Genomic DNA, 25,486 nt, shown 5'->3' on the forward strand with positions numbered 1-25,486 from the left:
TATGTAGGCCCTCTAATCTGTTACACAGTTGTTAAAAAATCTGGTTACTGAACTGGACAAGTCATCGGTTTTCAGGAGATTTCGACTACTTCCGCCTTTACTTTTACTCGTTCTGCTCATAAACGATGATCTGGTTTCACTTGGACTCCAACCAGGCAGTGCAACTGATGCTGCCTTTGACCGTCCAGGGACATTCTCTAGGATATCCTGACAGCCCATAAGGCGAACTTCCAAAGTACCTGCAGCGCAAACAAACACCAAGTAAGAAAACGTCAGTTCTCAACATGCAGAACTGCCTTTGCTACCTATTCAGAAATGGGGCAGGGGACAGGGAGGGAGATCTGCTAGAATAGTAACCTCTCTTCTCCGGGAAGATCTCTGAGGTAACTATGATCTTTCCTGTTTTATTTAGAGAAGCCTACTAAAAACTCTTAAGTCAATTAAAAAAATTTTTATAGGAAGAACAGTACCTCCCAAAAGCTAGCTGTGGGGCACAGAACAAAACAAGTTACATAAACTTGTGTATCTGAATACTCATTTTTATAATTACACGGAAGAATTACAGAATTATGTGGACAGAACATGTGGGAGGGGAAACATAAAGCTAAAAAAATGTGTATTAAAATAAACACACAGAAAGTAGAAACAAGGAAATCTGACTATGTGAATAACAGCTGTGTTTCATAGTTAACATAGAAAAGAACTTTACAGGTTTTTGTTTCATAAATGGATTTCTGTTCTATTTGAGATATAAAATAACATTATCTTTCCATTTTAATAGTTTAGTCAAATAGTTAGGGGTTTTAATTACCTAAGCATAAAATAATTGTAATTTCCTTAGGCAAATAAATACAAAAGGTGTTCAAATGAAAACGAGGAACTGTGAGCTTAGCCATTTGGAGATATGGCTTCATCATCATTTGGGCTAGACTCAGTATACTAAAATTTTAAAATGGTGCTTAACAGTATTAAAATTTTAGATACTGCACATAGCGTAACATTTTAGACAGAGTATTTCCTGTAAAAGCTGTCCCATTAAACTTAAATAATTAAAACTTAATTTTATTTAAAGTTTTTAATTATTTAAAAATACCCAAAGAACTTTAAACAAAGTAAAAAATGTCTGTATTTACCCTCGACTCAATCAACTGAAAAAAATAAATCCAACAAAAAATATGAAACAAACTACTGCTAAACACATTGGGCATCTGGCAATGAAGAACGGTGCTCTTTGAGAGAAGCGTCCTAAGACTGTGTACTGCCCTGAGACTATCTGGGACACAGCACAGGGACGGGGAATGCGGGTGGAGCCAAGTGGACTACCTGACTTAAGGACACAGAGCTCAGAGTATTAAGACTGAACTGACTGAGGTGACTAGATTTCACAGCAAAGTAAAGGAAAAAAAGACAGCTAGCTGTCCAGTGACAGAACTTCCAAGATGTGCAGAAGGTTCCCCAGACCAAGCGTTCAGTCTTGCCCTAGGAGTAGGGAATCAATTATCCTTAGACTAAACGATGCTCTAGTTTCACATAACAAACCTAAAAGCATTACCTAAAAGATCAAACTGTTTCTAAATAATTTAACTGTGACCTAGAACAAAGCTTAAGAATATGTGTAATATTCGTAGGAATATAAAAATAGCCAGCACCTAATAAGCTAAAATTCAAAATGTCTGGCATCTACTCAGAGATTACCAGGTGCATTTGTTTTCTGTTGCTGCATTGCAAATTATTACAAACTCAGTGGCTTAAAACAATACCCATTTATTTTCTAATCATTCTGTAGGCCAGAGTCTAGGCGGGCTGGTCTGCACTCTCTGCTAAAGATCTCATGAGGCTGAAACCATTATGTCTGCCAAGCTAGGCTCTTATCTGGAAGTTCTGAAGAAGAATCTACTTCCAAGCTCATTCATGTTATTGGTAGAATCCAATAACCTGCAGCTATAAGAATGGGGATCCTATTTCCTTGTTGGCTGACAGCCAGGGGCTGTTTTCAAATTCTAGAGAGGACCTGCATTCCTTGTCATGTGACCCCTAACCTCATCTCCAAGCCAGCTATGGTACATAAAGTCCTTTTTATGATTCAGATCTCTGATTTGCCCTTCTGTCACTGGCCAGAGAAAATGCTCTGCTTTAATGGGCTCGAGTGGTTATATTAATCCCACCCAGATAAACGTCCTTCACAATACCTCAGAGTCAATTGATTAGTAGCCTTAATCACATATGCAAAATCCCCTTTGCCATATAACATAATTACCACAGAAGTGATGTTCCATCATCGTCACAGGTGAGGGATTCTGGGGGTCATTCTTAATATTCTGCCTATCATGCCAGGCAAGCAAATAAATAGAAAACTAGGACCCATTAAAAAAATTATAATCAAATGAAAATCAACATAAAACTGAAATGTTAGGATTAGCAGACATTCCACACAGTTATAATATATTCCATCTATTCAAAAAGTTGAATAGAGACATTGAAGAAATCAGAAAGACCCAAAACAAATATCTGGAGATGAGAATTACAATGTCTGATATTTAAAAAATATTACACTAGATAGGACTGATGGCAGATTACACACTGCAAAAGACAAGGCTGGTGAATTTGAGCTAGAGCAATATAAATGATTAAAAATAGAAGCCATAAAGGAAGGATTTGGAGGGTAAAAAAAAAAAAAAAAAAAAAAAAGAACAGCACATACATGAACTGTGAGTTTAACTTCTAGTGGCCTAATACATGCATACTTGAAGTCCCTAATGAAAAGCATAGAGGACAGGGAACAGAAAATATATTTGAAAAAATAATGACTGAAAAATTTCCAAATTTGGTGAAAACTATAAACCCTGGAAGTAACCAAGAAGTTCAATAAACACCTAGCAAAAGAAAAATAAGGAAGTCACACCAAAGCATAGCATAATCAAATTTCTCAAAACAAGTGATAAAGAGAAAGTATTAAAAGCAGCCAGAGGTAAAAAGACATGTACATACAAAGATTAGGATGGCAGATTTCTCATTAGGAACAATGGAAGCAAGACTGGCACTTCAAAATGTAGAACAGATAAACAGGATTATACTGTACAGCGCAGGGAAATATATACAAGATCTTGTGGTAGCTCACAGCGAAAACAAATGTGACAATGAATATATGTGTGTTCATGTATAATTGAGAAATTGTGCTCTACACTGGAATTTGACACAACATTGTAAAATGACTGTAACTCAATAAAAAAAATGGTAAAAAAAAAAAAAAGAATTAAAGTACTGAGGAAGCAAAGAAACCATGAATGTAGAATTCTAACTCTCCTGAAAATATCTTTCAAAAATGAAGCCTTTCCAGATATAAAAATGGGTAAAGAACCCATTATCAGCAGACTACCAAATGATCCAGTCACACCAGTCCTAGGTATTTACGCAAGTGAAGTGAAATCTATGTTTACACAAAAACTATACCAGGATGTTATTAGCAGCTATATTAGAAAAAAGTACAAAATGAAAACAACCCAAATATCAACCACAGGTGAACGGATAAACAAGTTATGGCATATTCACACAACTGAATACTACTAATAACAAAAGGAAAGGAATTACTGATACATACAACATAGATGAGTATCAAAGAAATTATTTATAGAGTGAAAAAGGTCAGACTACCCGCAACCCTCACAAAAAAAGAGTATACACCATATTCAATTAATATAAAATTCTATAAAATGCAAACTAGTATCTAGAGACAGAAAGAGGCCAGTGACTGACTGGGGACAGGCGTGGGGAGGGAAAGCATGAGAAAAGTAGAAAAGAGGGATTACTCAGAGGCATATGAGGGTACTTTTGGGGATGACAGATATAATTATTTTGATCGTGATGTTGGTTTCACAACTTAAAATGTATTACACTACTTCTCAAATTCTATACTTTAAATACTGTAAAACCTGGATATTGATAATGGTGACTCCACCAGACACATTTACTAAAAATTATAAAACTATGCTTAAAATTGGTAAATATTATAGTATATAAAGTATGTCTCAATAAAGATGCTAAGGATGGGTTTGGTCAGGCTGTGGAAACCTTATCTACCTGTGAAGTATTCAGGCAGATTATAATAGTTAGTATTTTAATTTTGCTTCAAAAGAAGCAACTTGTTGTGCCTGTGTGTTCTGTTCGCTTTTTCCCTTGTTGTTAAACTGGCAAACTTAGTTTATTCCCACTGTGAATGCTCACATGTAAACACCACCCTGGGAAAACTGAAAACATCTGGCTACTACTGCAAACCCTGGTAGCTCACTAAATATTTTAGTAATTTCAATGTATTAGGAGATGACAGTGTTCAACACCTGCTTTCATTTAGGAAAAAAACCTAGAGGGATTTAAGATCTTTATTAAGCATCTAGAAGTTTCTTTCTTTTATGAGGTGACACAACTGCAGTTGCATATACCATATAAGAAATTGCTTAAAATTATACTTTTTACTTTTATAACCCATAATATGAAATTTTTAAAAACAAGTAAATCTAAGAAGGAAATGTTTATATTCATAAGCAGTAGTTACGAATTCTATTAGAACAAGTAAGTGCTTTTTTATTCCTTTTAACTTCCTGAAAAAAGTCCTTTATATTCATTTTACTAATTCAGTATTTCATCTGGTTGAACTGAGTAACATTTTTTTTTTAATTCTGAGGAAATCTTTTATAAAATCTTCTTATAAAAATCAGTAAATGTCACAAAATTTGGACTAGAAAATTCAATTATATTAATAATATAATATTAATTATAATCACACAACCACAAAAGAAACCAGAGTATAAATGAGACAAACCACAAATACTAGCATCCAGTAAAAACTCCTACTACTTACCCATGCTAATCCTTTATCACGTCTAATCCTTTGGTAACATCAATACTATTTATTTCTCTTCTTAGTTAACTCCGTATGTAGTTTAAGGTCCAGCAGAACCTTAAAGAAATTTTTTTTAAAAACCTAAATATCTTAAGAATTATAGGATACCTCCATTTAGACTGGTGATTTACATCTCTGTGAGTGAAGTTCAGTAAGGGAATGAAGAACATGGAAAGAGAGAACTGAAAAAGCAAGAGCTGGGAAGAGGAGCCAACTAGAATAGAAAAGGAAAATGATTTCCAGCCATATTAGCTGGTTTTCTTAAATGCGGCTTTGTTACTTTTCTAAAAATATTATTAATTTCCAAATTTTTGACAACCATATTTTAATCAATGACTCATTCAGAAATTCTTGAATATTAAAAATACATTCAGCCCTGAGCCACAAAATGGTGAAACTCAGATAATAGGTACAGCCCCTGCCTTAGTATCAAATAATATTTATCAAAATCTGTTCAATGTTAAACTATCCTGTGCTAGGGTTAACTGCATTTAGGTGGATGACAAAGTCTTTGTTCTTCACAGGTCTCTATTCCAGTTTTGATTTTAAAAAACACAGTAAGAAGATGGATAAGGCAAAGACATTAAACAGGCAGTGTGCAAATCAGATTAATTGCAACAGAAGGTTCGTGGTAAGAATTACAGAAGACGTGACGGAAAAGATAAAAGCATTAAATAATAAATATTTAAAACACTTAAAATAAAATGGAGAGTTTAGACCAGAGGTTCTCAAGCTTTCTCATTTCACGCTACCCTAGGGTCTCAATTTTTTCACTGTGCTCCTAGTTTAATGACATACCTAACAGTTCTGTTTCATAGGATACTGTAACAAATTAAAAACTATTGAAAAAGTAATACATGTAGCTTGAAAGAATAAAGTAGTCTTATTTCATTCTTTTAAAAATGAAAAAAAATTGGGGGGGGCAGGTAACTAAGTTTGTTTGTTTGTATTTTTATCTTTAATGGAGGTGCTGAGGATTAAAATCAGGACCTCATGCATGCTAAGTAGGCTCTCAAGAGAGGGAGGTCCCCCCTCTTGTTTCATTCTTAAACAACCGTGTTTACTTCCTAATAAGATGTGAGTACTCACCAGGCACTGTACAACTTATCAAACTTTGGACTTAGACTGGAACCCTTATCTTCTATTCCACAATGATCTTCTCATGTTATTTATTATAGCAGTGAAGGAAAACCCAGGAACACCCAGCTTCCTTAATTTACGACACAATCAGAAAGAATGTAGCTCCACCTAACGGTGAAACTGTAACTACCTTAAGCTAGCAGTTCAGCGGTGACTGAAAGAGGTGCATAACACTGGGTTTCCTTCAGACACCTGAAGCACCCTGTTGCACCACTGTGAATTCATGCTGGCATCCCAGGGTAACTCAAGATTGAGGAACTCAATTTGCTCACTGCAGATTTGGGCTGATCCTAATAGTGGTAACAGCACAGTTCAAGTGTGAATTTGTCCTTCAGGTTTTAAGGTAGAAGTCAGCCATAGTATGAAGCTGACTGGTGGCGGGGAGGGCATAGCTCAGTGGTAGAGCGCATGCTCAGCATGCACAAGGGGCTGGGTTCAATCCCTAATGCCTGCATTAACAACAAACAAACAAACAAACAGATTACTGATACCCAAAGCCACTAGAACGTGATAGCGTGCCATGCAATTCTGAAGAATACTTTTATATCCTCAAAATATTTAATGATATATTTTTAAGGTGAAGCCCTTGCTGACATTTATGTTGATAAGATAATTTAAGGATTCCTGGGGATGAGGGAGGCCTGTGTATCAAAAGTATGTCACATTCACATAGGCCATAAAAACCTTTGTAAGTAACGGTCAGAAAATGGTGGAGCAAGGCAGTTTCTCCACAGAAACACAGGAAAACAAAGAAAAACTAGCAAAAATTGTTAGAATTAACTTTACCAGATATCAGGGTTAACAGTCAAAGGTTTACTGCAACCAGGCAAATGCTTAATCAAAAAAAAAAAAAAAAAAGCTGGGTAGGAGAGCTTTGTGGCATTTTCATTTACCTTTGCTTCATCCCCTCTCCCTCCACCCGCAATGGCCTTCCTGAAGACAGCAGGCTGCATTCCTGGTGTAAGTTCCTGGTGCCACAGAGGGCAGAGGAGACCTCATTCTGAAAGAACTGTCGATTCCTGCTTTGGCCTCTCTGAGGGCCCCCTGAAAGACTAACAGAAAGGGGTTGTTCCCCCCTCCCCCCTTCAAAGTAGGAACTCTCTCAGGGCAGAGATACAGCCAAGTGGAGGGCATTTAGAGGCATATGAACCAGCCACCGCAGACTAGGGCAAAGGAAATCAGTTGGGACAAACAACAGATATCCCAGGGTCTTGGGGGAAAAGCTAGAAGTAAGACGTTTTGGGGAATCAGAGCTTTGCAATGCTCCCACATATTACTGGAAAACTAGAAGGCTAAGTGCAAAAGGAGCCATCCTTAGAAGAGATCTGAGAAGGCCCTAAGCACTCAAATCTGACGGATCTTTAAGTTCTGTGCAAGCAAAAGCAGAGTTAGCAAACGCCTGGGTGAACGCTGAAGGTATGCCTTGAACATAAACACAGAACCCAGCTGCAAACACAGGGCAAATTTTTCTTTCTGCCTGAATGCGTTAAAAGAAATGTCTGTCAAAACACTAGTTCATCACTAAATTAATGGAGACTTCAGTGACCACGTATGACACAGAATACAGTCTTCCTTAGAAAAATACTTAATAAAAATCAGTAAACAACTATATCCCATATCAAACAACAGTAAAAAATAATAGAGAAGGGGAGTATCTTTCAGAGTTACACGTTAAAATATTCACCATATCCAGTTTAAAAAAAAATGAAGCAAGTAAAGAAATAAGAGAGTATGGCCAATTCATAAGAAAAGCAGAAATTCACACAAACTATCCCTGAGGAAGCTGAGAAACTAAATTTACTAAACAAAGATTTTATATTGACTGTCATACATATAGTCAAAGCTTACATATGGTCAAAGACCTAAAAGAACCCAAAAGGAAAAAGGGAGAATGTTATTTCAACAAACATGGAATATTAATAAAGATACAGAATTTATATATAAGAACCAAACAGAAACCAAACAGCTGAAAAGTACAATGACTGAAGTTTTAAAAGCTTACTAGAGATGTTGAACAGGCAGATTTGAGCAGGCAGAAGAATCAGCAAACTTGAGGATAGCGGAATTGAAAGCATTCAGTCTTAGGAGCAGAAAGGAAAAAAACGAAAGCTCAATGTTATTCTACCTTATTTCAATAACTGGGGAATGAAGGCCATTACATGAAGAAAAACACTGATAAGAATTACAGCTGACTTCTCGTAATAGAAAGTGAAAGCTAGAAGACAATGAAATCACAGTTTTAAAGAGCTGAAAGAAAAAAAAAATTAGAGCTCTACATCTACTGACAACATTCTTACAAAATGAAGGTGAAACACACAGAAAAAGAGTGGAAAAATCAGACTCCAGCACACTTTCACTACCGTAAATGCTAACACAAAGAGCTACAGGCTAAAGGGAGATGTTCACAGAAAATCTCCAGTAGAAGAAACAAAAAACAACAGAAAGAATAAACGGATCATTAAAAATAAAGGACAGTGTTTTGTTTTCTTTCCGGAAAAAAGTAACTGTAAAAAAGTGAAATTATAGTTGCCCCTTGAACAACGTGGGAGTTCGGGGAGCTGCCCGGTTGCATGGTTAAAACCCATGTGTTAACTTCACAAGTGGTGCTCTTTCTCTGTAGCTCCACACTCTCAGATTCAGTCAACATGGATTGTGTATATCCTTAAAGTTCTTATCTCTCTAGAGTGAAAACAGTACTCAAGGATGTATAGCGGAAGCTTGAAGCACCTGGGTTTCAACTGTGCAGGTCTACTTGTATGTGGACTTCTGTTCACTAAATACATACAACGGTACTATATGATCCACAGATGTGGAGGGCTGACTGTGAAATTATACACAGATTTTTGACTGAACAGAGGGTTGCTGCCCCTAATCCCAGTGTTGTTCAAGGGTCAGCTATAGAATTTTAAGGCATAGGCAGAAGTGAAATATATTACAACAAGGATATGAAAGGGTGAAGTGGAAGGATTTGCAAATATTTCTGCATAAAATTTTAAAATGGATTTGGAAGTAAGAGAGTATGTTGTGATCACAGACTGTAATAACTTCAAAACACACTCGAATCTCTAAAATAAGCAATAAACACACAAACGTGGACATGCACAGGCATAACTAAAAGGCTGTTAAGGGATGTAAAAAAGCAAGCATTTGCTTCAACAACAAACTACACAGGGCAGGGAAGTATAAAAGGGGAAAAAGAGCAAATGCTATTCAAACATCAAGATTGTAGAGTTTAATACACATCAAAAATAATATTAAAAGGACAGTTTATAATGGGCACTTTGTGAGTATCTTTTGTAACTTTTTGCTAGACCCAAATAATTTATTGCTTCTTTTATCAAGTACAGGGGGAAAAAAACCTTAAGAATATCAGAAGACAATTACAACAGAAAAAATTTGTCTTCACTTCTTTATTTATACCAAAAATAATTTTGAGTAACAATAAAATATAACCTGCACTGATTTTCAAATCATTTTGAAATGTTTCATATGCTTTTTCAAATAATGACAGTATATAAAGCCCAATTCTTCACAAGTAAGTTAGAATAACTACATGGCAACATCCAAAATGCTCCATACTTTAAAACCAGGATTATCAATTCTCTTGAATATCACCAGCAAATGGGAAAATTGCAAAACATCCATAAGTAACCTCATCTTTTATATGTGGGAAAAGACTCCCCTGCGTCCTTACTCTGTTGAGTAACAAAATTCACTAAGCTTCGAAATCCCAACTTTGTGTTCAACTTACAATATTATACAGATAAGCTTTTTCTTTTCTTTTATAATCAAATAGTGTACACATTTTGTGCTGCAGCTGTTGGTTGTAAACAACATTTGGTTTGGCATCATGAGACTTGCACTTAAATCACCCTTCGTAACTTCTGAGGGTCAATATCAAAAGTTATCAAATTGTACATCAAATATGTGCAATTTATATATATAAATAAAGTATTAAAAATACAGGTGACTAACAACTTGAATTAGATTTTTTCATGTTAGGTTAAAAAAAGACACCTATACAATGTACATAAAATATTTCATTTTAAATAAAAAGGATCAGAGAGATTGAAAATAAAAAAGATGGTTCCAGAGCTGTAAAAATAAATGTATGTTGTTAGCAAAAAGGCAGAAAAATTCATTAGGTTACTTTAGGCATGAGGAGGATAGTATGGTTCTACTAATATCAGACAAAGTAAACTATAAGCCTGTTTTCAGCGATAAAAGGGAATATTTATAATGATAAAGAAGTAAGTTGATCAGAAGACAGAAAACTAAATGTGTGTGCTACTAATTAAAACAACACAAAACAAACAAACAAAAAAATAGGAGGTAAAACTTAACAAAATTAAAGATGGTCTGCAATTTAACATAATCTAACCTAATCAATTTGACACTTGGCTTGATTATGTTAAGAGTCCTTATGTGAACTTGTTGAGCTCCACTAAAACCAGGTTTTTGGAGCGATCTTGGCAGTTCAAACCAGAGAGACAAGATTCATGTTTGTAAACAGGTTAACAGAAGATTGTTGGTGGAAAGACTCTCTGAGTCCTAATGCTTGCCTCACCCTCGTAATGTCTGATATTCATGAAAGTTGATTCTTGTTTTTGTGTTTACATCGGTGTCTCTGGGCCCCCCAAAATGATTCTACATCAATAAACACTTGTTGTTTTCAAGAAAAAAAAAAAAAAAAGGAGACTAAGTGATTTCTGGTATACTGTTAAGAATATAAACACAGGAGTCTCAGAAGGTGAGAAAAATGTCAGAAATAATATGTGAAGAAATGATGACAGAAAACTTCCCAAATTTGATGAATGACATGAATCTACACATCAAGAAGTTCAAAGAATCTAAATGGAATAAACTCAAAAGACATTAGCATTCTGATACGCATTATAATCAAACTGAAAAATCAAAGACAAAAATGGGAATCTTGAAAGCAGCAAGAGAGAAGCAACTTATCACTTAGAAAAAAACCTCAATGAGATTAAAAGTGGATTCTTCATCAGAAAGCATAAAGGCCAGAAGGGACTGGGATGATATTTTTAAAATGCTGAAAGAAAAAAGCCTGTCAACCAAGAGTTCTATACATGCAAAACTATCCTTCAAAAACGAAGAAAATAAGAGATTCCAAGATGAACAAAAGTTAAGGGAGTTTATCACTGGCAGAACTTTCTAGAAGAAATGCTAAAAGAAGTCATTCAGACTGAAACAAAAGGACACTAGACAGTAACTTGAAATCATAGAAAAAATTAGGCCAGTAAAACTAACTACATAGGTAAATTAAAAAGACAGTATTACTATATTTTTGGTTTGCAACTTTTTGTTTCCTTTATGACTTAACATGCAAATGCATAAAATTATAATCTAATATATAATATAATCTGCTAATGAGCACACTTTGAATAAAGAAATAATCTATGACAACAGCTGTATAGGAGCATAATTTTTGTAGGCTATGGAAGAGAAGTTGGTATCAATTCAAACAAGATTGTTATAAATTTAGGATTAAATTGTAATCACCAAGGTAACCACTAAGAAAATAATTTTTAAGTATACAGAAAAGGAAACAATGAGAGAATCAAAAGTAAACTAGGAAAATTTAATCTAACACAAAAGAAAGTGAAAGAATTCAGGATAAAAAGATTAAGATTTACAGAAAACAAACAGCAAAATGTACAAGTAAGCCTTTTTGTCATATAATAATGAATATGATTCGTTTTCGTCCCTGGTTCCTAGGAGGCAGCTTCTAAACCCTTATAGTTTCCCCACTGATAGCAGTATCTTTGTTATTCATCGTGGGCTCCTGAGACCACATGTGAATTTATGCTACCAAAGGGACTCATGGTAGATCTGTACACAGTTCCAGGATAGGGGCAGACTATATACCAGGATGACTAACCGTGTGGTTAGAGAGCTAGTGCTTTGAGCCACATACCAGCCTAATCTCCTATCCTTCAGAAAGGGGTGGGGGGTCTGGAGACTGATTTCAATCAATCCTACATAATGAAGACACAATAAAATCTCTGAATACTCACAGCTAAAGTGAGATTCCCAGTTGGTCACAGAATTTAATATGCTGAGAGGGTGATGCATGATGAGAACAAGGAAATTTTATATTTGGGACCCTGCCAGATCACTCCCTATGCATTTCTTCTTCTGACTGGTCTTAATTTGTATCTTTTATAATAAAACTGTAATAGTTAATATAGAGCTTTCCTGAGTTCTATAAGTTGTTCTGTGGAATTACTGAACCTGAGGTGGTAGTGGGAACCCCTGAATTTACAGACAGTTGGTCAGAAATGTGGGTGGCTGGGGAAACTCCAAGCTTCCAGCTTGTGTCTGATATGAGGGCAGTCCTGGGGGAGCCTGTGCCATTAACCTGTAAAATTTAACCTAACTCCAGGTAGTCAGCATCAGAATTGCATTGCACCTTATCAGTAATTACCTTAAACATATATAAAGATGTTCAAGTTAAAGGCAGAGATTTTTCAGAATCTTAAGAAATAAATAAATAAACCAAAACCATGATCCAATTATATGTTGTCTAAAAGAGACTCATTTTAGATCCAAGGACAGAAACAGATTGGAAGCAAAAGAATAGAAAAAGATATTCAATGCAAACAGTAATCAAAAGAGAGCTGGGGTGTCCATACTAATATCAGGCAAAATACTTTAAACCCAAAATTGTTATAAGAGATAAAGGATATTATATTTTGATGAGAGTCAATCCATTAAGAAGATAAAAAAATTATAAACATATATGCACTTATAAACAGAGTCTAAAAATATAAAGCAAAAGTTTACATAATTGAAAGAAGAAGAAAGTAAGTTTACAAAGATAGCTGGAGACATCATGATCCCACTTTCAATAATGGACCCACCAGGATGGCAATAATAAAAAAAAAAAAAAAAAAGGAAAATAACAAGTGTTGATGAAGATGTGGAGAAACTAGAACCCTCATGCTTTGCTGCTGGAAATGTAAAATGATGCAGCTGCTATGGAAAACAATTTGATGGCCCCTCAAAAATAGAAACATAAAACTACCACATGACCTAGTAATTATATGTCTAGGTATATTCTCAACACCACTGGAAACAGGTGTTCAAATAAAAAACTGCACACAAATATTCACAGAAACACTATTCACAACAGTCCAAAGGTGGAGACAATCCAAATCAAGACTGGATAAATAAAATCTGATATATACTTGTACAACAGAGTATTATTTAGCCATAAAAAGGAATGAGGTATTGATACATGCTACAAGAATGAGCCTTGAAAATAGTACACTAAGAGGCCAGACATAGAAGGCCACAAATTACATAATCTTATTTATAGGAAACATCTATAACAGACAAATCTATAGAGACAGAAAGTTAATAGTGGCTGCCAGGGGTCAAGGGGAAAGGGGGCTTGGGGAATGACTACTTAATGGCGACTCAGTTTCCCTCTGGTGTGATGAAAATACTCTGGAACTAGAAAGTGGTGATAGTTATACAACAGCGTGGATATACTAAATGCCTTTGAATTGCGTACTTTACAATGGTAAAATTAATATATTTTGCTATGTGTATCTTACCACAATATTTAAAAAATCTGTTTCCACATTTTTATTCATTTATTAACCAGAATCAGATGTCAATAAAAAATGCACACACACACACACACACACACACACCCCAATCAGGAAGATACATGCCACGTACCTGTCAGGGCTGCTGGTTTGGACAGAGTGCTATACTGGTTTTGTGTAGATATCATACTTTGGCGTGGACTTAGTGTTGGTGACGTAACAAGCGAGAGCTCCTCAATGATAATACTGCTTTTGGGATGATTCTTGGGAAGTTCATTTAATCTTTGCTCTAGTGAATACTTCAAAAGATCCAACTTCTGACTTGATTCATTAAATCTTGCTTGAGCCTTGAACAGGGAAAAGACAATGTTGTCATTTAAATAATAATATTCTTTGAAAAATGTATTTATTAAGTTGAAATTTTTATTTAAAATTACTTCTGAAAGTGCTTTTCTGTCTGTTACTTTTCCTGAGCCAAGTAATTTCATTACATTCTTTGCACCTTCTGCTACTGCAAACTCTATCCTAAAATGATGTCTTAATTCTTCCATCCGTAGTTCAAGAGGACTTATGACAGGTTTGGCTAGAGGAGGGAAAAAAACAAAACAAAACAAAACTTAATTGAACCATTTATTTGACTGTCTAATATGTAGTGATTAAAACTCAAGAAAAAGAAATGAATTCTGACAACATTAGAAGTTAGTCCTTAAAAGTCAATAAACACTGAAGTTATACCTAGTAGACACAATATTGAAATACAGAGCCTTTCATTTTAGCCATCGAAACTCAAAGATAAAACTCAAGATAAAAACCCATAATGCTGCTTCCCTCTTAATTTTGAACCGTTGCTTCTTTCCTACATAAAATTTATTTAGTACCATAGGCCCATAACAATAAGAATGACAATTTATCTCTGTTCCATCACCATTATCAAAAGCCAATTCATTGGTCTGGACTGCTTGAAGAATCTGCATTCGTATCACTTCTATTTTTGTCTTGCTGTCCTGGAGCAGTTGCTGAGCTGTGCCATGGAGTTTCCGATCCTATTAAAAGTAAGTTTGAAAAGGTAAGCAGATAAAGAGAGAAATAAAACATTTTTATAACTTCTAAATAAGATCAAGTGATATTAGCAAGTGAAAAACAAGGGTCAAAAGAACACTGTGAGCACTATAATATATATTAAAATATATATACTGGTAGATACATTTGTTTTAAAAAGCCATCAAAGGGATAGAGTGATAAATAAGAAAAATAACTCCATCAGTTAATTCAAGAGAAAGCAAGTTTCTCTGCTATTGTTTAAGTTACTGTTTAAAAAACATCCAAATTCACCTTCGTAGTTTTCTCTTTCTTTGATTGATACAAAATACAAAGAATTTTCCTGTATCACGGTCAATAATTCTCATACTCAGAAGCACTGTATGTGATGGATGGCTCAGTGACTAAGCCTTAAAATTTCAGAAAATCTCTTCCTTCCTGCTTATATTACAGCTAAATTTTCATGAAGCTTCATGTATATAGGAACGTTTATAAAACAGCTAATCATAGATAGTATTTGTGCTCCCTTAAATTTATGATAAAGGAAACAGGAAACAGCATTTGTCAACACTAGTAATTATGAGAAAGGTCCCTACAAATTTGAATGTCAAAAAATGAGACCTCAAAAAAGCTATGGAGTATCTTACAGTGAATAAACTGTCATGTTTTAAGACTTCAAGAAAGACCCTGAATTGAGTGAAACAATGTTACCGTCATACCTCCCAGTTTAGTTCCAGTTACACTGAATTACAAAAAACTTACCGTTTTAGGAATTGTGGTAGGCAAAATAATTATCCACCAAAGACGTTCATGCCCCAACCCCCAGAACCTTGTGAATATGTCACCTTACATGTCAAAGGGGAATTAAGACAGCAGGTAGAATTAAGGTTATTAATCACCCAGCCTTAACATTGAGAGTCCTGGACTATCCAGGTGGGCCCAATGTAATCACTAGGGTCCCTCAGAGCAAAAGAGGAAGGCAGAAGAGGAGTCACGGGAGAAGAACTGGAGACGTAGGAAGAAATGAGCCAAGGAATACAGGCAACCTCAAGAAACCAGAAAGAGCAAGGAAATGAATTTTCTCCAACAACCTTCAGCTTATGAGATCCATTTCAGACTTCTCAATTATAAAACTGTAATAATAAGTTTATGCTGTTTTAAGCCACTAAGTTTGTGGTAATTTGTGACAGCAGCCACAGAAAACAAATACAGGATTTTTTTTCAAAAGTTTCATGAGACAAGTAGCAGAAGTTAATGCTATCTCCTACTTAGTTATATTAGTTGTCAAAGTCTAATAGGCTTCAATCCACAAAAAAGGAAGTGATAAATAAAACTAAGCAGTAAGTTAGGAAATACTTTGTCACAAGAAAGACCGATTTTTACATATTATTTAAGCATTTCTACTTTTATCACTGAGGCAGTCAGAATAAATTTAGAAATAAAATACCATACAATCAACCTATGTTCTCCATGAGATTCAAAACTAGATGCTAAGAGACAAGTATCAGCTGTGCAGCATCATTTCAACAAATCAAACACACACACAGTACACCACAAGTAAGGGGGAGAATGGAGGTACGTGTGACGGGAGAGGCAATGTTGCTGTTACATAAGGAAAAAAAGGAAGTGAGCTGAAATATATTGCGTTAAACATCAAACTAGGTTAATATACAGTGGAAGAAAGCTGAATTTTTCTTTCATTTCTCTCTTGCTCCCAAAGTCAGTCATTCAAGAAAGAGCTTCTAGTCAGATTTTGTTCTTAATATTAAGAAAAATATTTAGATTTCACAACAAGGAGTTGGGCTTACATAGCTTACTAAGTCCTTTAAATATCTATTTACAACATTAAGTACATACACACATACTTTATTTTTTAAAAAAACTATTCTTCGCCATTAAGGATACTAACTTGAATTTGGTGTTTGTCTATGACTCACTATATAAGCTTTTAGGGAATATACCTCTTTACCTCCCACATTTAAAATGAAAATGCCTTTCTCTTTAATTCCTTCTCCTATCCAGTATTAGGAACATCAGACAAACTGAAGATTTGAATTAACTTTTCTATTTCTTTGACATCAGATCAGAATAAGAGAAAAAATTAGTATTTCGAAAACTCCTAATTTAATGGGACAAACAGGTTTCTTGAAGACATTATGTAAATAGGGACACTGCTTTTTAAAGTAGAGCTTTTATAAGCATTAGTTAAAGCTAAAATTATACTGCCTAGCACACGATTGGCATTAAAATGTTCTTTTAGAGGAATAAAAACAATGATTAATTACCTATTTCAATGAAGTTCTAATGTAAAAGTATAAAGATTAAGTAAGGTCTATGCATAATACAACGCTCTTCAATTAAGCCACTCCTTTTTTTATTTTATCACTATGTGAAAAGATAGTACTGTCATTTACTTCTTTAGAAGTACCTTTCTTAACTATTTCAATTCAACATGCAAGGAAAAGTATTTGTATTTCATTTTAAAAAGTAAGTGACTTTTCTCACACAGATTTCTGGAAGATATGCACATATGTTAAAGTATGATAAAGGCTTTACAACTGACACTGGGTATTACCTACCACAGGTAATTTACACTTACTACATGTCAGTCTTATGTTTTCCAACACAAAATAGTTTTATTGTCAGTTTTATGCTTTCAGGTATTCAATGGATTTTTTTATTGAGCACCTAATATGTACAAGGCAAGAGAGAAGGTAGATCCAAAGTATACGAACAGATTTATACATTAGAAAAATGCTGGCTTTACAATAAGATTTTGGAAGATTTTTACATATATAGGTTGAACCATATGAAAATGCCAGTATCAGTCTGATTTTGAGCTAAAAAACAATTTCATATGGCTCAACCAACAGACTAGATAAAGTAGGTAACTATTAGTAATTAGCATTCTATAATGCCTAATACTTATATTTCAAATGTACAATATTTTACAATCATAAATAAAAATAAATTTTATATTTTTAAATTATAAAATATTTTTGCTTCATAAAAATAACTTTGTTTTACAAGTCATAGTGGGATATTATAACAAATAAACTACTCTATACACACAGCTTTTGGAAATCAATCAATTAATCATTATCTTTATTTTTCCATTACATATTTATGGCTTACTTCACATGAATTATATGTTGTCACCTCCGGGTAAAAATACAAAGATTAATCAGTTAGAATGCTACACTATAAAATTTATGGTTTGAAGAGATACAGATAATTATTATATATACCAGAATGTTAAAAGTAGTCAAAGAAAAATTCAAAGGAAGATGGGATCAATTTTAGCTGAAGGAATCCAAAACGGTTTTGTGGGCTGTTAATATAGATTGGAACATGTCAAGTTTGGAAGAGTGTGGGGAGGAAAGCCTGGATAGATGGTCAGGTACTTTCAAATGAGGAAAAAGAATGAAAAGTCTTGGGAGCACTTAAAAAAAGGGAAAAAAAGTGCTAGAAAGAACCTCAGATTTTAATAATAGCTTGGTTTGTCAACTGAATATATGAACAGGAAACATTTCTTCAACGTATTTTATCAAGCCCTCGGAGATTATTCTGAAAATCAATGGTACTACATAAGAGCCATGAAATTCACATTCTAATGTTGAAATACATGATACAGAAATCAACTGTGTGAATTACTATTGCAGGTAGTGGTAATGCAGTGAAAGGGATAAGGAGACACAGGGTTGCTATTTTACATAGGACAGTAATGAAGGGCTCGCTGAAATGGTAGCATTTGAGCAGAAACTGTAATAAAGTGAGAGAGAAAGCCAGGAAAGCACTTGGGAGAAGAGCTACTTAGGCAGAGACAGTAAATGCAAAGGCCGTGAGGTAAAAGCGTACCTGGTAAGTTCAAGGGATAGCAGAGAAGCCAATATGGCTAGAGTGTAACGAGAGAAAGTGTTTCAGAAGATCAGATCAGAAGGTAGCCAGGGGGAAATCATGTACGAACTTGCAGAATCACAGTAGGGACTCTGGGTTTTGTTCTAAAATTGCTAGAAAGCCACTGGAGTGTTTTGCACAAGAGTGAACATATCTGATTTATCTTTTGAAAGGACAACTCTGGGTATAACATGCACTGGGGTAATAATTTTATACAGAATCCAATAACCAGAGTTCTGAAGACGACTGTCTATTGCCAAGCTGAATCAATTATGCCTATCCCTAAATCTGGGCCCCAGCATCAACAACCCTTGTGAAGGCTACCATCATTCACCAGTCTGTCTACATAACCAATCTAAGAATCTTCTTCAACTCTTCCTTCTTCCCCACATCCAGACACCACATATTTATTCTACCAAAATCACGTGACTCTGTCTTCTTTCTTTTCATTGTTATAAGAGGCATAAAGCATGTTTAACTTGGACTACTACAAAAGTCTGTTTAAACTTGCTGCCTGAAGACCTGACCCTCTCTAATTAATTCCCCAAGTCTGAGGAAGATGGATGTAAATTTTCTAAATTTTAAATCTGATTGCGATTTTCTCTGCTAAAAGCCTTTCAGCAGCTCCATGTATCTTGTAAGACAGAATCTCAGCTGCTTAATTTTGTACAAAGTACTTTATAATCTGGTTTGTCTCTCCTTATGCTCCACCTCTCACTACACCTCATTTACTTAAAGCTAGCTGTCACCAGTGGGGAACAGAAAAAAAGTCCTGTTGGAACCACCTGGAGGACTTTCCCCAAATAAAATGTGCCCTTCTGGAGATTCAGATCTATTATTCATAAGGGCATGGCCTTTCATTGAAATAACCGCTAGAGTTGACGACTATTACTATTAGAAGTATATTCCACCCACCCTCAGGCATGTCGAATGAGAAATAGAGTGAAACCTTCTACTACAGCCACAGGAAAGCTCTTCCGATCTTGAGAGCCAGCCGCGCTATTCCACACTTTCTTACCCTATGAACACTGGGTTTACCCACATCACTGTCTCTAGAAAGTTAATTCCTTCTTAAACTCCAAATCATCCTTCAAATCTTATACTAAGACTTTATTTCTTCTGGCAATTAAGTGATTCTTCTCCACTGTACTTCAAAGTAACGTAAATATACCACTATTATATACTGTAATTATTTACATGTGAAATCTACTTTTTAGATAGAGGGTCTCTTGAAAGCAGGATATTACCTGTCGAGTATCTATCATGTGTAAGGCACTAGCTTTATCATATTCACACCCGAGTCCAGCATAATAGCTATCAAACTGTGACGTTCTTAACGAAAAAATAAAATTAATTAATATCCCACATAACTTCAATCTATAATTTTCCCTAATCTCATAAAGATACACTCTGACCCTTTGAGAGCTTTAGAGATGAGAAATGAAATAGTTAAGACCAAATCTAGACAAGAACAACTGGCAGGCTTACCTCCGAGACTACAGCAGCTGTTTAATATGCTGTGGACTTCCATTCAACCCCTTCTCAAATTAATGAATCTCTTAATTAAAAATAAAAGGCTACTGGTAAATTATCTATTTGTTCTAGCAAGCTGCTCATAGCCCTGTTCATTTTGGACCTGTGGTTATCATAAATTATCTGTTTTACTTTTAATACATCCATAAACCTTTAAATTTGGGGCAGAGGTAGTCAGGGGTGCCCTCTTAATTCATCCATCTATCAATATATACACTTACTTTTCCTATAACTTCAAAGGGTTCATGGACCTCCCAATCTAATCCATCAACCTTAGATTAGAAACCTTACTCCAGAAGGTGTTTCAATTCTAAAACACTCAGCATAATATGGTGCATTCACAGTTCTAAGAACATAGTATTTGCCTTAAAAAAAAAAAAAAGTTCCAAAGTAGCATTTGATAAAAATGACCCCCCTCCTAAAGGTCAATACTAAAAGTAACAGAAAAACCAACTCCAACACCCCATAATAAATGTTCAAAGTTAGTGCAGTATGCTATCAAATATTATATCATGTAAGTAATATCTCAAGTAGAAACAAATGTATTTCTCTAAAAATAATTTAGAAATTCTTTTGAAATAAGGTATACCATCTAATTTTCATAATTAAGCTGAAAAAAATCTTATTTATAACTATACACATTTATCTCACAAATTTCATATGAGTGGGTAGGTAGGGTGCATGGCTCCAAGCACAGATTCCCACTGTCCCCTCCCTCCCCTTGATTTAAATTTCTTCCTTTAAAAGAAAAAGAGAGAAAACAAATACCTAATAACTTTTGTTCTAAAATTACTCAAGAAATATCTATTAAAATATGGAAGAAACATTAATTTGCAGAGGCAAAAATCTTTAAAATAAGTTGAAAGTAAAAAGGTGAATTTTATAATTCACCTTTCTAAGACTTTTTGAAATCATAAAACTATAGAACCTTATCTTAGAAAGAACCTTCATGATAATCTGGTTCAGTTGTTCCTAACATTTTCTCTTCCACATTATACCTCAGAAGAAGGACACATTTCCATTTGTAACAACCCCTCCTTGTAACAGATTTTCAATTAGGAGTTACATGTCCACACACACCAGATTCGCCAAGAACCTAAAGATGTAGTCCAAACAATCACTAATGATAGAATGTCTTCTCTTTTCATTTGTACTTTCTTAAAGATTTGTATGTAGTGATGGAAAACTAGAGTTTAAATATTTAAAAATAAATTTCTTGTTTTAGAACATATTTAGATTTACAGAAAGGTTGCAAATATAGAGAGTTCCTGTATACACTTTACTCAGACTCAAAAATTTTTTTATTGATTTGTTTTGGTAAAAATAGCAGTTAAAAATATTATTTTAGAAATCATTTGTTTCCAACTTGTTTTACTGTCAATTATTACAAATTCAAAGCTAAAATGGTCTGAGAAATCATAATACATTGTTTAAACAGAAAAATCACCAAAAGCATAAAAACGCAAAAAAAGTGGTACTAAATAGACTCTGAAAAGGACACTTGTTTATAGTAAGAGTTGTTTAAACAAGAAGGAAGACCATCATCTTGTTCAACCTCAGCTGTTGAACATGCCATGAGTATTGATGTTGGGTTTCAAATAAATTTTATCAGGCAGGTAGGTGAATTCATACATATAGAATCTGGGAATAATGAGGATTGACTATACACCTACATTTATTTACTGTACTTACCTTTGAAGATCCATTTGAATACATCTGTATCATGTTCTCTGCACCTTGTTTTACTTTAAGTTCTATATCCAATTGCTTTTGTAAGGCCATCAATCTATTATTGCTGGTGGAACAACGAGGGTCACTACTGGGCGTATCTGGAGTCCTTGGGCAATCTGTAAATCAAATAGTATATTAAAAACTACTTACTATTTGAAACATACTTACTAGGACCAACTGTTGTCTAAAATTGGAAGTTAATATTTGCAAAGAATAAAGAATAGGGTTTGAGACGAGCTTGAAGGTGTTTAAATGGAATCTCCTTACACTTTCAGGTAATATAAGAATTAAAGCCAAGAAAACATTCAAGTAGAGTTGAAGGACCATCTACCAGGGATACTGTGTAGAAGTGATTACACTGAGTCTGAAGCTGAGGTAGATCACTGCCCTAACTTTTTCTAACACTATTATTTTAAATTAAATCAAATGAATTTGACTAGTCTATGCAACAATTAAACTAAATTCTCTACTTATTATCTGATTGGTTAGAGAACAAAGCATATTCAAACATTATACAAATTCCAGTAAAGTAATTCTCTGTAAATAGGACTAAGGGTCCTTCAAATATAATACCTGCATTAATTAGTAATAACTTAAGTGTATGCATAAAAGCCTTCACATTTTGTTTTCTACTATGATGGCAGGGGGTGTAGGAAGACCAAAAAATCACGTCCCTTGCTCTCATAAAGCATACCATGGTGCTTACATTTTGAAACAAAAACAAAACCAAAACACCTCAAATAGAACACTAATTATTCTGGGTAATCCATTATTGTTGAAACACTTCTAATAATTCTACCACGTATCTAAAATTCTTCATATTGAAGTTCATTACTTTGGGTTTTAGCCACACTAGGTCCCTTGCTCAGTTAAAAAAAAAAAAAAAAAAAAAAGACTAGGGTGCTAGATCTGGTTTAGCTATAAGTAACATGGAAATCACCAGAAAGCTGCGTGAACTGCAAGTCACTTAACCTTTGTGCTTCAGGGTTCCCTCTCTCCTCTGCAATAAAAGATGGTGTGACTGACCAATTCTAATGAATGTGTTTCATATTTGTGTTTTAAACTCCTTTAAAAAATTCACTAGTTAAAAGTTATTTATGTTTAAATATTACTTAACAATATTTATTTAAACATAATTCGTTAATTAACTTAACAAAATACAGATACTATGCTAGATATTGATATAAAATAATACTATTCTATCATTTATATACTGCTTTACAAGGTTTAAGTCCTGCTCTAAGTGCTTTACTGACTCATTAACCCTCATAACAGCCCTGTAACAAGCATCACACCTACATTACAGAAAGGAAACTAGGGCACAGGGAGGTTAGGAAACTGGCCTGGTCATACAGCTAGTAAGTCAGCTCTGCTCCAAAGTCCATCATAATAATTGCCCGGCTATGCTGCCTCTTTGCTATCGAAAAGCCTTGTACACAGCTGTACTAGACTGTGTACATGTGTGCATACTCACACATGTACCAGGGTACTTACGCACACACAGGTACGTGTATATGTGCATATCAATCCTAAAATAACCTTTTGAGACAGATATTATCCACATTTTACACATCAGGAAATAGGTAAAGTTACAGTTATTAGCTAGGATTCAAATTCAAGAAAGGTTTCTATTGTAACTGAATTTCCCAAATTACAAATGAGCTGCTCCAAAAGTTGATTTTTACAAGTGACATACACTTACACAAAACTAACATAAAAGGTAGGTAAGTTTTCAGATCTGGCTCACAAAATAAGTACTTAACATGCTGCTATGGACGAAATGTTTGTGTTCCCCCCAAATTTGTACCCTGAAGCCCTAATGTGAGGGTGCCTGGAGGTGAGGTCTTCAGGAGGTAACTAGGTCATAAGGGCAGTCTCTGCCTGTTATGTGAGGATGTGCTGAGAGGACACTGTCTACAAACCAGGAAGACGGCCGTCACCAGAACCCCGACCTGGCCGGCGCCGTGACCGCAGAGCTCTCAGCCCCCGGAACTGTGAGATGTACATTCCTGTTGTTTGAGCCACCTGGTCAGTGGTGCTTTGTTAACACAGTCTAGACTAAGAAATATAAACAAACACACCACACATGATAGCAGTTGTGCCTAGGTCTGAATCTCAGTTTTGGCACCAAGGTTCAGTACAAACCATGTGATATGGGATAAATGACTTCACAGCTCTGTGCTTCATCTTCCTCATCTGTCAAATAGTGAAAATAACATCTACCTCACAGGATTGTGACTAAATAAGCTATGTGTAAAGAGCTTAGAAGAGGGCATGGTGCGTAATAAACACTCAATAAACATTAAACAGTAGTGGTCACTGCACAAGTGTTAAGTATATCTCTGTTGAGTCCATAAATGAACTACACGGTACAGCAATGACTGAAAAGTATATTCAGATCTGTGAACAGTTAGGTTTTCTTCCTCCCATTCCTTTTATTTTATTTTTTCACATAAATAATATAAGACTCTTGGAAGAAACAAAAATTACACAAAATTTGGTACATAGTTAATTTATTGTAAGCACATTTTTAAAAAGAGTTGGAATGCATTAAGAGTAAAAGGCCCTCTGTTGAGAAGAGTACAGAAATGTGTTGTTTGTAAAATACTTGATTGTGTTTAGCCTTGGATGAGAAAAAGAAATGATTCTTGCCTAAATATTTAAATAACTGTCTATGAAAGAAGCTGTCCACTTACTATTACCTCACAGGGCAGAGAATTAGAACCAATGGGTAAAAGTAGTGAGCACAAAAATGTTATCAGAGGATAAAGAGAAATTCCTTGCATTTTGAATTATCTAACAATGAAATGGTTTGCCTTAATATGTAATAAAATCCCCTCTCTCTGGAAGCATTTACATAGAAACTAGATTACAATCTGTTAAAGATAATATACAAGAAATTCTTGCACATTAAAGCAAGTTGTCTAAGACACTGAAATACCCATTGATTCTAATAGTCTGTGAATTCATAATAACATTATAAGACTTAACACTTTTTATGGAAAAAATATATCCTCAGTTTTAATAAGAACTATAAGAACATAAGAAATAATACAATGTTAAGAGTCTGGGCTCGTGAGGTCAGGATGCCCGGGTTAAAATCCTGTGGCTGTTACTTACTGGTGTGGTCTTGATCGTATACTTACTTAATATCTCTGTGTTGCAGTTACCCAACCACAAATTGGAGGTTACTGTGAAGATAAATCCTGTATAGTGTTTCAGCCAAAGTGTAGGGGTCAATAAAATTACATGTCAGGGCTCAGTTAAATAGCTAATATTTCTGCCATTCAATCTTCAAAGGAACTCACAAAGGTTTGTGATATAACCTCATTTTACAAACAAACAAACAAAAAAACCTCAGAGAGGTTAAGTAATTTGCAAAGGTCACAAAAGTATAAGCCAAGCCAGGAATTTAACTTAGATAAATCTTATTTTACAAAGCTCAGTTTTTAGAAACACTTTTAGAAACACTTTCCCATCTCCTTAGATTTCACCTACTTTCCCTTTTAATCCGCTACTTTTCTTCTCTCCATTTTTTCTTAAAGATTATGGTAAGTTGCAGCATTATAAAACGTGGTTGCCAGTATATCTGTTAAACATTTTTGTTCATAGTGAAACATATTTCAAACAGGGGTAACCAGAACTCTGCAATAATGTTCTCTTCATTTAAAAA

The 25,486-nt window shown here is 34.7% G+C and overlaps 1 protein-coding gene across 2 annotated transcripts in view; it reads right to left on the bottom strand.

Annotated features, from left to right (window-relative positions):
* PKN2 (protein kinase N2) overlaps positions 1–25,486 on the bottom strand; it is a 111,005-nt gene that overhangs the window by 35,424 nt on the left and 50,095 nt on the right. For both annotated transcript variants that reach the window (XM_031465535.2, XM_031465534.2), the window contains 5 exons: positions 21,775–21,929; positions 14,540–14,657; positions 14,052–14,197; positions 13,748–13,961; positions 54–239 (listed from right to left, as the gene is read on the bottom strand). In XM_031465535.2, the coding sequence (XP_031321395.2) occupies positions 54–239; positions 13,748–13,961; positions 14,052–14,197; positions 14,540–14,657; positions 21,775–21,929 (819 nt within the window). The remainder of the gene's footprint in view (positions 1–53; positions 240–13,747; positions 13,962–14,051; positions 14,198–14,539; positions 14,658–21,774; positions 21,930–25,486) is intronic.

Source organism: Camelus dromedarius, chromosome 14 (genome assembly GCF_036321535.1).
Source record: "Camelus dromedarius isolate mCamDro1 chromosome 14, mCamDro1.pat, whole genome shotgun sequence".
Classification (NCBI taxonomy): domain Eukaryota; kingdom Metazoa; phylum Chordata; class Mammalia; order Artiodactyla; family Camelidae; genus Camelus; species Camelus dromedarius.